Raw genomic sequence first — 16,245 nt, 5'->3', positions numbered from 1 at the left:
ATTTATTAATCAGAGTTCATTAATCAAGTAATTTTGATGTCTTACCCTATGATAATTATATATTTAATTACTTTTTTGCAATATAATTTGATATCAAATAAAACTTTGATATTTTAAAGTATTTATAATTTTTATCATTCAAAATTATTTTCATATTTTTTAATTTCCTAATTTGTGGTTTGGTATAAGAGTGTAATAGAAAATTTTCTATTAGTATTAGTAGAGTTTATCGGATCGGATTGATTCAATAAATTTAACAATCTGAATCGAATCAATTAAATTAGTTTGATTTTTTTTTTTCTCTTCATATTCAACCTGAATCAAATCAATTAAATTTTATGTTAATTGGTTTAAGTATTGAGTTTACACATTTAAAATTCAAACAAACTTAAATCAAACAAATTAATTTATATATTTTATTTCTATTTTTTATTTAGTTAATAATTGATACATATGTATTATTTTAATTATTTTAAAGTCATTTTTATGTTATAATATGTAGTTTAATTTTTTTTTCAAATACTTAAAAGAAATGAAAAAAATATTGTAATATATTGAGTGTTATTTTTATACAATGTAGTTCATTTAAAATTTTTAAGTGAATTAAAAAAAGAAATCAAGTTAAATTATATTAAAAATATATTAATTTAGTTAACTTTTACCAATTTAATTAATGTTGAAAAATCTATTTATTTTAAAAAAATTAATTATTTTAAAAAATTATTAAATATCCAATGAATCGAGCTAAATCAACTCGATCTATATCGGATTGATTCAATTTGAATTAAACAAAAAAAAATTAAAATCTAAACTAATTAAGTTTAATCTATTTAGATTATATTTTTATTCAAACTCAAACCAACCAACTTATGAACACATTTAGTAAAATACTAATATAGAATCTGTATAATAAAAATTATAAGTATTGGTGTAATATAGAAGTCTCGATTAGGACACAAATATACAATAAATTACTAAATGCAATGTTTAGTTTATAATAAGTTTATCATTAATGATATATTTTTATAATAACAGTTTCTTTCTTTATTTTTTATCAAATAAAAAATAGAAAAGTGATTCAAATTAAAAAAATCTTAATTTTGCTTTGTATTAATTTTAATCCATTAAGGTTAGTTTTATCATCTTGTACTTTTTTTTAATACATGCAACTTTTCAAATAGTAACAATCGAATAACTCATTTCTTTTGGTAATGAGATTTTTTTTCTTCAAAAAGATACTAGTAAAACACACTACCATTAAATAATATAAGTTGTGTTTGAAAATTCATTCAACACTAAGTGAACAAATATTTATCATTTTTTAATGTAACAAATTAAAGTAAAAGGAATAATGAAGCTGAATCAACGTTTCGTTACAAGTAATAGAGATATAATAGCAGTCTTTGTACTGTTATTTGCTCACATAGAATAGAAAATAAGTGATTTAAAAAAAAAAAATTGCTTTTGAGTTTTTGTTCATAGAGATTAGTTTTATCATCTTGTAATTTTTTTATGCATGTAACTTATAAAAGAGTAATAGTAGAATAACTCATTACTTTTGGTAATGAGATTTTTTTTTCTCTAAAAGATGCTATCATATATAATTACATAAAAGAAATTATCGTGAAATGATATATGTTGTATTTGAAAATCCATTCAACAACAAGAAAACAAATATTTTTTATTTTTCAATGTAGTAAAGTAAAAAAGAAAAATAAAGTTAAATTGATGTTATATCAAACTTAATTAGTGTATAAAAACATGCATAATACATGTAACTTTCATATTCAAATTATACTTATGTCAAAGGTTATTGGGAAAAACCCAAGTCCCACATCGACTAGAGATTAGGCAATTGAATAATATATAAGTGGAAAGCAACCCTTACCTTACAAGCCGACTCAACCCTACAAAACCGGCTTGTAAGGTGAGGGTTGCTTTCCACTTATATACTATTCAATTGCCTAATCTCTAGTCGATGTGGGACTTGGGTTTTTCCCAATACACTCCCTCACGTCCAGCACTATTGGGCTTGGTACGTGGATAAATGGTGGGTGGCCCTTTTTAATGATCTAGGATAGGCGGGACTTGGGTTTTTTTCCAATACACCCCCTCATGCCTATGAGGCATGCATCAATGGTGGGTGGCCCATTTAAAGTGGATCTAAATGGCTCTGATACCATGTTAGAATAGTGGATTAAGCCTAACTCAACCCTACAAAACCGGCTTGTAAGGTGAGGGTTGCTTTCCACTTATATACTATTCAATTGCCTAATCTCTAGTCGATGTGGGACTTGGGTTTTTCCCAATACACCCCCTCACGTCCAGCACTATTGGGCTTGGTACGTGGATAAATGGTGGGTGGCCCTTTTTAATGATCTAGGATAGGCGGGACTTGGGTTTTTTTCCAATATACCCCCTCATGCCTATGAGGCATGCATCAATGGTGGGTGGCCCATTTAAAGTGGATCTAAATGGCTCTGATACCATGTTAGAATAGTGGATTAAGCCTAACTCAACCCTACAAAACCGGCTTGTAAGGTAAGGGTTGCTTTCCACTTATATATTATTCAATTGCCTAATCTCTAGTCGATGTGGGACTTGGGTTTTTCCCAATAAAGGTGAAATTAGTGGATAAAACCAAGCAATTCTCGATTCTAATCCAAAATTATATAAATTCATTAAAATAAGAAGATTATATAAGAATATAAGTACTTTTTGATGGGCTTAATATGTGAGTTCAAATCTAATAAAATTAATATAAATATCAAATTTAAGAACGATTTGAATATCGAAATACATTTTACAAATATATATATCTTTTTAGAAATTCTTCGGTACCCACTATAATTGTGGAGTATCGGAACAGTTATTTTTTTTTTTATATATAATTATTTGTTTTATTTTTATTTTAATTTAATATTTTTAATAATTTATATGTATCGTTATATTATTTTTATATTTTTTAATTTATATCTTAATATAGCATCTATTATAATTAAAAAGTTTAATATTATATTTTGTCAATATGTTTTAATTTTTCTTTGGTGATAATTTTTTTAAATTTATAGTATAAAATGGTTTTTCAGTTATATTATTTAATTTTTTTATTTTAATGTTTTTATAATATTATTATAATTTTTTGTTTTTAATTTTTTAATTTAGTTAAATATAAATAAAATTTATTATGAAAATTGACCTTTTGATTATTTTGTTTTGAATTAGTCTTTTTGATTGATTTATTTTATATAAATTTTTAATCTAAAATTTATTTTGTTTTAAATTTATTTTTTAAAATTTATTTGTTCACATAATATAATATATCAAAATTCTTCAGTTTTCATAAGAACCGTAGCAATTTTCTTTTCTTTTTCTCCTCGAATAGATACATCTTAGAACTAACCACCTTAAGAATAATCAATATTAGATATAATAATTTTCTTTTGAATTTTTATCCATGAAGATTAGTTTTATCATCTTTCAAAGAGTTTCAACCGGATAACTGATTACTTTGGTAATAAGATTTTTTTTTCCTTTCAAAAACATACTAGATATATTTATTGAAAGAAACACATTCTCATGATATTCATTGTGTTAGAAAATTCATTCTAACACCGAGTGAACAAATCCTTCTCATGATATTGATTTTTTTTTTTTAACTGGTGTGAAAAGAAAAAAAAACCGTAATGGAGATACTGACACGCACGCATAAATCTTCAAGCTAATATCTTTCACTCACAATAAGCATGTCATTGTATAATATCAGCCTGCTTACATAGATAAGAAGAAAAAAAAAGTGATTTAAATAAATTAAATTAAATTAATTTTGTGTTTTTATCCATGGAGAATAGTTTTATCATCTTATTGGAAGAGTTACAACTAAATAACTCATTACTTTTGGTAGCATATATTTATATAAAGAAAAAACACACTCTCATGAATTGAAAAAGGCTGTACGTGTTTGAAAATTCATTTAACACCAAATGAAGAAATATTTCTCATTTTTCAATACAATAAAATAAAAAAAGTTAATCATCCATATATTATTAAAGTAAAATTTTTTACAGTGACAACTAATCATATTTTTTAAATAATTTTTTATTTTTATTTCATTAAATAAGTAACTGATATGATATTATTAAAAGATATGATTGATTACCAGTGTAAAAAAATTTATACTGACAATGCATAAGTGATTAATTCAAATAAAAGGAATAACAAAGATGAATTATCGTTACATTAGACGTAATTAAGACATAAACACGAGAACATAAATCTTCACATACATAACTTTCATGCTCATAATCAAGCTTATCATCAATGATATATTTTATAATAACATTTTTCTTAATTATCTTTACTCACAAAAAAAATAAAAAAAATAACTTAAATAAAGATATTAATTTACTTTTATTTTTTTTATCTATGGAGATTATTGTTATCATCTTGTACTTTTTTAATACATACAATTTTTTAAAGAATTACAATTGAATAACTCATTACTTTTGGTAATTGAGATTTTTTATTTTTAAAAAGGTGCCGGTATATACTTATATATATATATATATATATATATATATATATATATATATATATATATATCATTTTTCAGTGCAATAAAGTAAAAAAAAAAACTGAAATATAATAACGTTACATTAAACATAACTGATATATAAATACGCGTATAAACTTACACATTAATAACACACAATCTTTTATATTTTATATTTGTAACTTTTCATAAATAAACAAGTACTTTTATGTAAAGATAGAACTTTTCATACTTTGTATTCTTTGGTAACCCATGAGCAAAATACTTTTCTTTTCCCGGATCATGTTATTTCTTTTTGTTAAGTATGTTTATAGTGAAGAAAAATAAATATGAAGCATATGATGTAATCCGAAAGAACATTTGATTTTGAAACAGCGAGATGACACAAAGGAGCACAAATAAGCCTGTTACCCTAAAAAAGTGATATGAGGCAAGATTCCTAAATTCCACTGAGAAAATGACAATCTTATTTGAAGAAAAAAACATAGGGTTGTAACAGACAAGAGAGCTTTATCTATCTATATATCCATCAACAGTAGAGGTAAAAGTGGGTTCCAGATCACACAGGTAAAATTAGTGAGCAGGAACAGAAACACTCTTGGTCCCTTCCTAGAATCTCTTCTGCATTGGGCACTTGTAGCCTACAAAGGAAAATGAAATGCTCTTTTTTACCACCAATGACAAAAGTTTTTCACTCTCATAAAAGTTGCATCCCCAATTTGATCCTCTGTGAAATCTTTCCCACATGCTGACAAAGTTTCCTCTCAGTCTCAGACTCACACACAATTTTACAGTTACCTCTCTCACTCCTTTCCCACCCCATCACCCATTTTCTCAATTTTCTTTCTCCCTTTTTCCTACCAAAATGAATAAAGTATCAGTCTAAGATTTCCTGCATTCAATTCCCGTCTCTCCCTTTCACCACTGACGTGTGCATTGGGAACCCACCTCACTATAATAATTAATAATACTTTCATTATAATATTACACAATTCAATAAAATAAAAATAAAAATAAAAGGTGGGGCTCTCAAGGCAAAGGAAGAACCAGGTGACACACACTGCCACACACATGAGACCCCCCCTCACCCCTTTTTTCCAATCTAACCCCTTATAAATACTGACCCTCACCCTTCATCTCTTCCTCAGTGATTCAGTCTCTCAGTAAATTCACTGCACACAGTTTCCCTTTCTTCTCTTCCTTAACCAAACCAAACAAATTTCATTCCTTTGATCTATCTATCTATCTACCACCATGGCTTCTTCTTCTTCTTCTGTGTCCACCACAGCACCTCCTTTGTACTTTGATGAGAAGTGGAAGCTGTCAAAGAAAGAAGGATCCGCAAGAAGCTGCAGCAGGTCTTCAAGCACCCCTTTCATCAAGAGTAATTCCTCACATAGAAAGTGTGCTTTTGCTAGCAAGTGTGCCAGGCTCGTGAAGGAGCAAAGGGCTCGTTTCTACATCATGAGAAGGTGTGTCACAATGCTCATATGCTGGCGTGACTACAGTGATTCCTGAAGAAAATTAAGGGTTTGTGAGGGAGACACACAGGGTTGCTGAGAGGGCCTAAAGTTCTCTCCTTTTGAGTCCCCCGCTTTTCCTTTTCTCTTGCTTTAGATCAGATCCCTTTTGGGGGTTATGGAGATATACCTGTACATAAGAAATTGTTTCTCTTGTCTAGAAATTTTCAATTTTGTTTGTTTGTTTTTTTTTAAGGTTGTTATGATGATAACTTCATCAATGGAGGATCATGTTTGGTGTTAACTTTTGTTGATTTGGAATGAGAATAGAAGAGAATATGTTTAGAATGGGAAAATTAATTGAAATATAATATAAATTATATAGCTTAGTGATATACAATTTCTGCTTGCTAGTGCTAGCTTCTCGGTGATGTTGCTTCTTTTTTTCCTTTTTACTTTTGCTCCTCTTAAATGCAATTTCCGTTTAGGGTTTAGTTCAGTTTCCGTTTGTGGGTGTTGTTGGTCTTTGGGATTGAGGAACAAGTGATGGGTGTTTGTTTGTTTGAGATCTCAAATCTCTGAGATTCCATTCAAACCATCGCAGCTGAGATGAGGTAAGCTACGCTCTCTGCTCTGTAGATCTAAACGTGCTTCCTTTGGCTGACGCAACATTGGCCTTTGTTTAATCCTTTTTTCTGCAATTATTTTGATGACAACAATTACACGGTTCAAGTTCAGAACAGATTAAACTACTACTATTAAATAAATTAGAAAGTAATCATAAATTGGTAGTACCATTAAATATCTTTTAATGATTTTTATATATAATTAGTGTCTCTATCCTTGTTTTAAGGAAAACCGTTGTTATTGTAATGATTATTTAACCTATAGCCGTGTAGGTAAGATTAAAGGAAACTTCATTTTATGCTAAATGTTAGTATAGTGGTCTAATGTTATTTTTATTTAGAAATTGAAGAGTACTAAATTTTATTTAACCTTATTCTAGAAGGGTGTGGTTGGGCGTGACTTGCAATGGCTAAGACTCGGATGGATGATGGCGTTACAGTTATTATTATATTGCAATTTCTTGATTGGTAAAGTAAATTAAAAAAAGAATGGTGTGAATGACGAAAGTGTCCTGTAACTGCATGCTAGATAGATAGAGCTGAGTTGAGTTGTTTGACCACTGCATGGACCACTTTGACCCCTATCTATCATCTTCCTCAGGGGGGTATTTTTGGTGTTTTATTCTCTTCCTTCGTCCTCATCCTCATCACAACGTGCTTTGCTTTATTATTTTGGGGGCACATTGGACCATGAAGCAGTGAGTGAATTTGAATTGGCCTTGGGAATGAATCATTACTTCATTAGCTAATTTGGGTAATTGTTTGATGAAAATAATGGCCTTTTCTTTGGCGTCTAACCGTAGAAAAACGTCTAAATGTGGCAAAGGTTGTGACAGTAAATAATTAAATTAAATGACTTGTTACAGTAAAATTATATTATTAGTTTATAGCTTTGGGAATGGCAGGCTGGCAGGGGATGGATGATGATGAGTGATGAGTGTTGAGTGTTGAGTGTTGACAATGGCATGCCATCACAAGAGAACCAAACATGGACTCTCACGCAAAGACGATACCAAACTGTATACTACACGCATAAACTATTATATTAATGCCTAAAATATTTTATATTCATATCTACTCGATCTTTTGGCTTTCTTTTCAAATTTAGATATACAACTATCAATCAAAAAGAGATTATATTGATATATGCCTGCTTTGCTGATTATAAATTGGAATTATTTGTATGAGATTTTAAATTTAAATGCTGTTGTAACTGTTGTACAGAAAACAATATTATTGTATAATTAACCTTTAGATATGTCTTATTTTAGTGAGTCAAGTAATTTGATTAAAAATTATTTTTATTGCTATGAACTTTGTTTCACTTGTTTTTTATTCATGTTGTGACAACAGTAATTTCAAATTTTAAAATAGGAATTAACTTGTTTTGAATTGTTTCATTACCATTTTTTTTATTAATAATAGAAAGACTTAACTTATGCACAAGGTGTACCCAAGGGAAGCATTGTAGAATTATGAATTACAAGAGTGTTATATCATTTTTTTTTTTGGCTCTTAAAACACTACACTTTAATCAGTAAACTAGTTACACAGAAAATTATTTATCAGAAAAAATAATTGTTCTATGTTTATTGTCTAAAATCATAAACTAACGGGCATTTTCCTAATCAGTATTTTTTTTTTTTTGAAATGACATATTATCATGGAGTGAAAACAAAATTTATTATATTTAAAGGGATTCAAAATAAAAATTACTGTTTTATGGGAACATAAAATGAAATTGTCATGTTTGCCATTAATCATATTTATAGAGGGGTTAAAAATTTTACTAATGATAATTTCATATTAGGAAGAAAAATAGGTGATAATCAACATTATACAGTCAAAGATTAAAAAATAAATTTTTATAAGACCAAAATTTATTATATTTTAGGAATACATTTAATAGAGTTATCAAAATATAATGTTCAAGTCAAAGTGTAGAAAATGATCTAACTCAAAATTAGTATAAGATATTTTTGTTAGGTTAGCTAAATTAAATTGATTAATTTTTTTGTCTAACTTTATATATTTCTAAAAAGGAAGAGATGGAAGACAGTCAAATAAACTCATTATCTTTTGGACAAAAAAATCATGAGATTCACCTAATTAGTTAGAGCCTCTAATTTTAGAGCTCAATTCAACACAACTTGTTGGATGAGACCACTTTTAAAAACTTCAACATCTAAGCCTATAATTAAAACATTTATTTATAACATTATACGAAGACTAGCATGCCCACTATCATGTATGGTTATGATTTACCACAACTTTTAACTTTTAGACTAATCTCATATCAACATCAACATGGTGCACCCTCTGACATCAAATTATTTCTCTCATTCTTAGATTAAATCTTCAATTTTCACCCTCGTCAGTTTATTGTTGTGCTCAAACATAGTTTGTTGTCATGTTCAGATGCGTGTTTCATTGTGTTGTTCTATTGTAGCACTTTATTTTCCCTCTGTCACGCTAAGTTATCGTCTTTTATCTTAGCGCATCAGTGTTGCATTTCATCATGCATGCTACTCCATTGTTGCATTCCATCATGGTGCTCTATTGTAGCTAATGCCATAGTTGATTGTTAGGAGTTCATTGTCACTGACAACTTCCTCTTTATCACTAGAGACAAATTTGAATATAAAAGACTAAAAGGAGTTAAAATTAAATAAGAAGAGTACATGATAGAAATATATAGTCAAAAATAATCTAAAAAGTGATTAATAATGATACATGGTGAATCACTTGATAGTGATCCATCTTAAATTTCATCATAACATTAATAGATAAAATGTAATAACAAAATTCATTATTAAGAAAACAACTTTTTTTGTGTATTTTAATAAATGTTTTTGCCTTTCCACATTCTCTTTAATAAAGAGAAATTATAATTATATTAATTTTTAAATTTGATTATAATATTCAATCGATGTGCCTTTTTACATTATTATTAGATCATCTAATATTAGGGATGGATATATGGATTCAAGCCCGCCAATCAATCCATTTAACTTATAATCCATACAAATATTGATCCAATTTTTTAAAGTTCGTATAAGTATAACAAAGTTTATAGTCTCGCCTGCAAAGTTCGTGGACTTTGCGGACTTAATCTGCGAACCTCGAAGATAGCTTGTATAAGAACAACAATTTTTTGTTAATATATGTAAATTTTATTTTTCAAGAGTTTGATTTATTATTAACAATGTTTGATGTTGTTACAATTATATTTATATCAATTTTTATGTATTTTTTCCTTCATGTTTTCATAGTTTAGAAAAGGAGAAATAAAGCTTATTGATTTTTTAATATTTATTAAAAAAATGAAACATAATTATGTTCGCAGATCGATGCTTTTATTCATGGGCTGGATATAGGCCCTCAAAAAATAGTTCATTTATTTAATGGTTAAACTTATTCAATTCCTTAAAAATGCAAGTTTCGCAGATCGAATCTTAATTGGTCGAATTGATCATTATATCCACGCTATCTAATATGTGTTAAAAATAGAGTTTTGTGTGAAAATTGATGAAATCATGTTAACTATTATCAAATAATACAAATGAAACAATAAGACGTAATACATGTATTTTATTAAAATAAATTTTCTTAAATATATTTATAGACAAAAATTAATATATCATATTTAATAGTTTTGACTTTTAAATCCTTAACAATTATTTTACGAGTAGACTTTTCTTGTTTTCAACATTTCATTGTTGACCAAATATAATTTTTATGAACTAATATTTTAAAAGTATTTGACAAAGAATAAGGATTTAAAAATAAATATTTAAATGTAAAAATAAAAAATTAATGATATGAATTAGGAATCTTATACTTCTCATATAAAACTGTTCACATTAAAAATAAAAAAAAAATAAAAAAGACCTTTCATTTATAATCTGCTTTACAAAATTGACTTTTATTTAATTAAAATCTTTTCACTTAGAAAAATCATTTCTTAATTGCTTTACGGATTTGACTTTTTTTTATTGTAAATTTGTAGTGGATTCAACATTTTTTAGATATCAACATTTTCTTAAAATTATTTTTTAGTTCTCATCATTAATTTTAGATAATCTAGTATTGACATAATTCATAAAATAAAAAATGTTAATCGAGATAATTAAGATAAAATATTAAAAGTAGTGATTTTGCTCTGAAAAAGTAATATATTATTAAAGGCAAATAAATAAATTAAAAGTAAGAATAATATTAAAAAATAATAAAAGTATATTAAATTGTAGAAGTAAATTATATACAATTACAAAAAATATCAAAAGATCTAAAAGTAACAAAGTTTTTTTTACAAATGTTAAAATCAAATGGAAACATAAAACATTCTGAATTTTTAAAAGAAAAGGTATTTGACAGCGCCGCGATAACCATTAACTCGATCAGAAAAAAAGAAAAAAAAAGAAAAAAAAAAGGAATCTGATAGAATCGTTAAAACTTAAAAACATGTCACAAGTCTTGAGAAGTGCATCGCAGATACAGACAACGAACTGAACACTGTTTTGTTTCTTTTGTTATTTAAAGCTAAACAAATTTAGATGAACATACCAAACATGGGAGCGTGTTTCACATTTTACTGTTTTCGTTTTTGCAAATGCAAGGACACAAAAATTTTCAACCAACCATTTTTATTTTTGAAAAAAATTAATTAAATAAGGCATTCCGAGTGTTCAGTCCTCTCAATATGATGTTGCAAAAATAAAATTCAGAAACAAAAAATGTTATATGAATTGTTTATCAAATAGAAACGAGCTTCAATACGGTAGAAAGTTCTTCTCGTGGTAGTTGAATAGAATGAAATAAATAAATAAATCGAGGATTCCTTTGTTGAATAGTTAAATAAAAATGGATAAAAAAGCAACTTGCATTTGTATAATAAACTTTAGAAACCTACTAGCAACTATTTTAAGAGTAGTGGCTAAAACATATTAAATATTTAAAAAAAATAGTTAGTGATGGATTAATTAACATTTTCCGATGTAAATGTCATATTTGTTCATACTTAATTATTGTGGGCTATATCATATGATAAATGTTAATTATTAGGTGATTGTTTCCATGTTTTGGGTTTTCGGGTGTATCTATGGGCATAGTCTAGGTGATTGTTTTTTTGTGGTCAAAAGGAAGATTTTGCTTTCCCTTCAAAACCTTCTTTTGGTGCACTTTGTTGATAGTAATCAATGAAGTATCATTCTCGAAATTTAAGATAAGTTGAAATGTTAATGATTGGGATTTGTTTGGACCTGCCGAAAGAACATCCAATACTATAAAATTAAAAATTAAATAAAAAAAAAACACTGCGGCTGAAGGCGTAAAATGCAAACAGGATGATCACGAAATAAAGATAAAGAAAATGTACTTTTTTTCTTCAATTTTGATCCAATTAAATGTTCATTTGTTAATGGGTTTTACATTTTATTTTTTATTAATAAAAAATGTTACAAAAATAATATCAACATTTAAACATAAATTTTTTTGTATATATTATCTTAATTTTTACTATAAACTGATAAGTTAAATAAAACTTGATTATAATTAAGATAAGTTTTGATAATATATTAAAAAAATTAGTTTAAAATTTAACTTAATCTTATAAAATTAACGGATAAAATAGAAAGTGGAAACTCAGACAATAGAAAAGTTATAAATTTTTTTGTACTTTATAATATTGACAAAAGTTGATAAAAAAAAAAAAAAGCTCTAGAAAAATATTTGACTTTTTATTTACATATTATGAAATAAATGCTAAATGTTTATTTATTATTTCATAGCATATGCCCAATTAAATACATGTTAACAAATCTTTGAAAAGTGAAAGCATAATCATCCCACATCTAAACCCACTTATGGATGGATGATTTGTAAAAATCTCCACCGATATTTGAATTTGATTTAAAGCATTAAATATTATTTGACTGCTTTCTATTGCTATTAGTGTGGTATCATGCTGGAAACAATTGAAAGAAGATTGAGCATGGTATCTGTTATTTTCCCCCTTCCCCACATTTTTGACTATCCATTCAGCAAACAATGATGTCTTCTATATATAATACAATAAACTACACACAAAAGAGATGATAAGAAAAGTGATAATAATTTATAAATGAAAAAAAAAATATTATAAAAATATGTTATATCAATAACATTATTCTTAAAAGTAATTATAGGGTTTGAAGGAACGTGATAGGGAACAGAGATGCTCATCTATGATTATAATCTCTATATACATATCATCTGAGTACATATTTGATCAGTTATCTTAACTGTGGTCAAAAAGCATTCCATTTATTTCATTAACCATTGTCCCTACTTCCTTTGTTGAAATAAATCCAACAGTGTGCGCATCTGAATTATTATGCAACTACAGCACTCCTAATAATTAGTTGATAGCTCCTATAGTCCTATTCCATAATTATTAAATGGACCTACTTTCCTCTCCCTCACTTTTTATTCTGTGATCTTTGCTAACGCCTGACTTTCCATATACAACTCACTGTAAGAGTTAAATAAATTTGTATTCACTTGCTCAATCATTCATTTGAAACTATTAATTTTCTTTTATATTCTAGAATCATTAACATTTACCATAAAACATGCACACACACCACAAACAAAATTTTAATTTTTTTTCTTAGTAACTCATTTGTAAACTTGATATATCAACCATCGAAGTTTCCTTTTGCAACATTCGCTAAGCTCATATATTGCCTTCAAAAGCTCAGGCCTTTTAAGGGTCTCACTTTTTAGTCAAAACTCCTCATTAATTCATTCACTTACTTTGTTTCTTTATTGAAAATGGAAATAAATTACACATGACATATACACAAAGAATTGGTCCCATTGAAACTGGAGTCGGTCATTTTCCTTAAGCAATATCTCATATTTAAATTTTATAGATGAAAAAAAATGTGATTAAAAAATAATCTCACTAAAAATTGTCAAATAGATTATTTGACAAAAATTAATCATTGATAAAATCAATGCAAATTTTGTACTAATAATATGATAACAAAATCATTAAAAAGGCAACACATATACATAAAAAAAAATATCATTATTATTTTTAATTTTGAAATAAAATTGGTGTAAGTACAACCCTACCCAGAAAGTTAAGATAGCTGCATACCCTTTATAGAAAATAGGTCGTATGGTGGGAGAATTACTAATTTCTTAGAGTACAAGGCCCATTTTCCATCTAACCTTTGGGTAACAAAAAAAAAACCAAGATAAGGTACCCCCTGAAGACAGTGGAAGGATGGAAATAGAAGTTACCTCGGGCTTGAGTAAAACAATACTATTGGCCAACGAAAAAGCCCGTGGGTAAACAGTGGGGGCTTAGTAGAAGACAAAACGTAACAGGATTAGAAGGTGTTATGTTGGGCTTGACCTAACTCCTAAGACACATATAGGTCCACACATATGGTCAAGAGTCACATCACCGCACACATGATTTAAAATCAATAAATCATAACATATCTTTTTCATATGATAAATGCCTGCATTATCAATATTTGTTTACAAAAATATTATTTTGAGATTTCAAAATATTTATTATACTGAAAAAAATCAGGGTTAGTGTATATTCTTTTATGATAATATAAAATAAAATCTAAACAAAAGATTCTATAACAACTATTGAAAAAAAAAAAAAAAACTAGTGGGATTTTCATACATAACTTTCATGTTTTATTTTATGACACTATAGGCCAACTAAAAGTTTTCTTTTATGAACAAATTTTTTAATTAATAACAGTAGAATTTGTTCAACATCTTATATTAATTAAAAATAAAATTATAATAATATATAAGTGTGAAATAATTATTATTTTATAGAGTCAATTTTACAAAATTAAGTTAGGTTCTTAATTCATTTTTTAATATAATGTCAGATGATATTAAAACCTATATTTCAATGATTATTAATTGTTAGATAGTTATCTATTATTGCATCGTTATATTATTCACAGATGTTTAGTTTTACAAATTTTACACTCGAAATATTTAGTCTTTAGAGAGAGAAAAATATATTAAAAATCTCACATCAACTAAGAATAAGGTCATAAAAATGTATATAAGTGAAAAATAATATTTATCTTATAAGTCGATTTTATAAAATTGGGTTAGATTTTTAATCCATTTTATTAAGAGAATTAATTATATTCTTAATATTAATCAAATACTCTTGTACGTGTTTCATTCATTGATTAAAAAAAATTGAGATTCTTTGTTTTGGAAACAAAGTTGTGAAAGTCGGACTCGGAGACACGCATGCACTAGCTGGCAGTAGATAACAAACTGAAGAACGGAGAATTGGAGATGGAGAGGGTGTGTTTGTCCATATATAGCTTTGCTGCCTTTTTTTTCTTAAATAATTAAAAGATAATGCCAATATTATCCACAACCCTAATTATAAATTATAAACTTGCAACCACTAAATTAATGCATGTAATTAGAGGTTTGAATATATAATGGCGGTCTGATTACCCTTCACAACTTTCTTTAAATTATCATTTATAAAAGAAAACTCATCCATATTTTAAAAAATATAAGTTTTTAATAATTTCCAATTGCAATAAAATTTGTCAAATAATCCGCCATGGATAACGGTATATTCCTTCAATTTCGTGACTTTGAATTTATGGCCTCAAAATATTAATTCAATAAGTCACCACGCCGTCTTACTTCAATTTGTTAACATAACTATTCTTGCCTTATTCATATATTTTTAATTTCCTTTCCTAATACGAATTTATTGCATCTAAAAAGAATAAAATTCTAAAAGATAAAGTTTTAGAATATAATTAATATGATTCGTATAGAAAGTAGTATTATATAAACAAAAAAATTAAAGGTTTAATAACAACTCTTCAGAATCACCAATCATGAATCCAAGACGTAATAATATTCGTTACTAATATATTAATTACTTGCTACTTATGAATTTTACAATTGTGTGTACGAAAACAACGAAAGAAACAAACGAATGTTATGGCTGGGCCAGCATAGTACTGGTCTCAGATCAGCCCAAATAACTCAAAATATACTATTGGATCTCATATAAGCCCAGATAATACAGAACTACTCTCTTTGCAACTTTTGGTGGGGATTGTAACAGGACTAATGATTTTGATTTGTGCTGTGGTGAATAACGTGATAAGGGAGTTTGAATTGCATGATCAGGAATTTACTGATTTATACATTGTGGGGATGAAATAACTATTGTTGCTTGTAATTTTTTGGTTCAATATGGTGTCAACCTGTTCCTTTTGAACGTTTTGGTTCTAGCTTTTCATGCTATTCTAAGTGAAAACTTCTTTTGATAATATGATACAACCACATTGTGGGACTCGGGATTTATCTATGCTAGATGCTACATGTTGGTCACTTTTATCTACCTTGTTAACAGTGTCATTGATTTGACTCGGGATGAAGGACTCATATCAAAAACTAAATGCTATAGATCCAATAGAGGATTTTTCCTGCTGTTGATGATACGCTTGTGCTAGTAATGTTGCTACTATAATAGTGATAAACTAGATTACTTGGTAATTTGATCTAATGAAGTTTTAATATGTAAATACTCATTAGA

At 27.2% G+C, this 16,245-nt stretch overlaps 1 protein-coding gene across 1 annotated transcript; it reads left to right on the top strand.

Moving 5' to 3' along the window:
* Nucleotides 1-5,632: 5,632 nt before the first annotated feature.
* On the top strand, nt 5,633-6,368 carry RTFL8 (ROTUNDIFOLIA like 8). Its single transcript, XM_020378377.3, has one exon. It carries the CDS (start codon nt 5,807-5,809, stop codon nt 6,068-6,070), a length of 264 nt encoding a protein of 87 aa, XP_020233966.1. The 5' UTR covers nt 5,633-5,806; the 3' UTR covers nt 6,071-6,368.
* Nucleotides 6,369-16,245: the final 9,877 nt, after the last annotated feature.

This window comes from Cajanus cajan, chromosome 9 (genome assembly GCF_000230855.2).
Source record: "Cajanus cajan strain Asha chromosome 9, NIPB_CcT2T_4, whole genome shotgun sequence".
Taxonomy (NCBI): Eukaryota; Viridiplantae; Streptophyta; class Magnoliopsida; order Fabales; family Fabaceae; genus Cajanus; species Cajanus cajan.
The sequence above is the reverse complement of the archived record's forward strand: the minus strand, read 5'-3'. Positions and strand labels throughout refer to the sequence as shown.

Bases quoted from the DNA above. Each gene is read 5' to 3' on its own strand.
- RTFL8 (XM_020378377.3), top strand. From the start codon at position 5,807: ATGGCTTCTTCTTCTTCTTCTGTGTCCACCACAGCACCTCCTTTGTAC.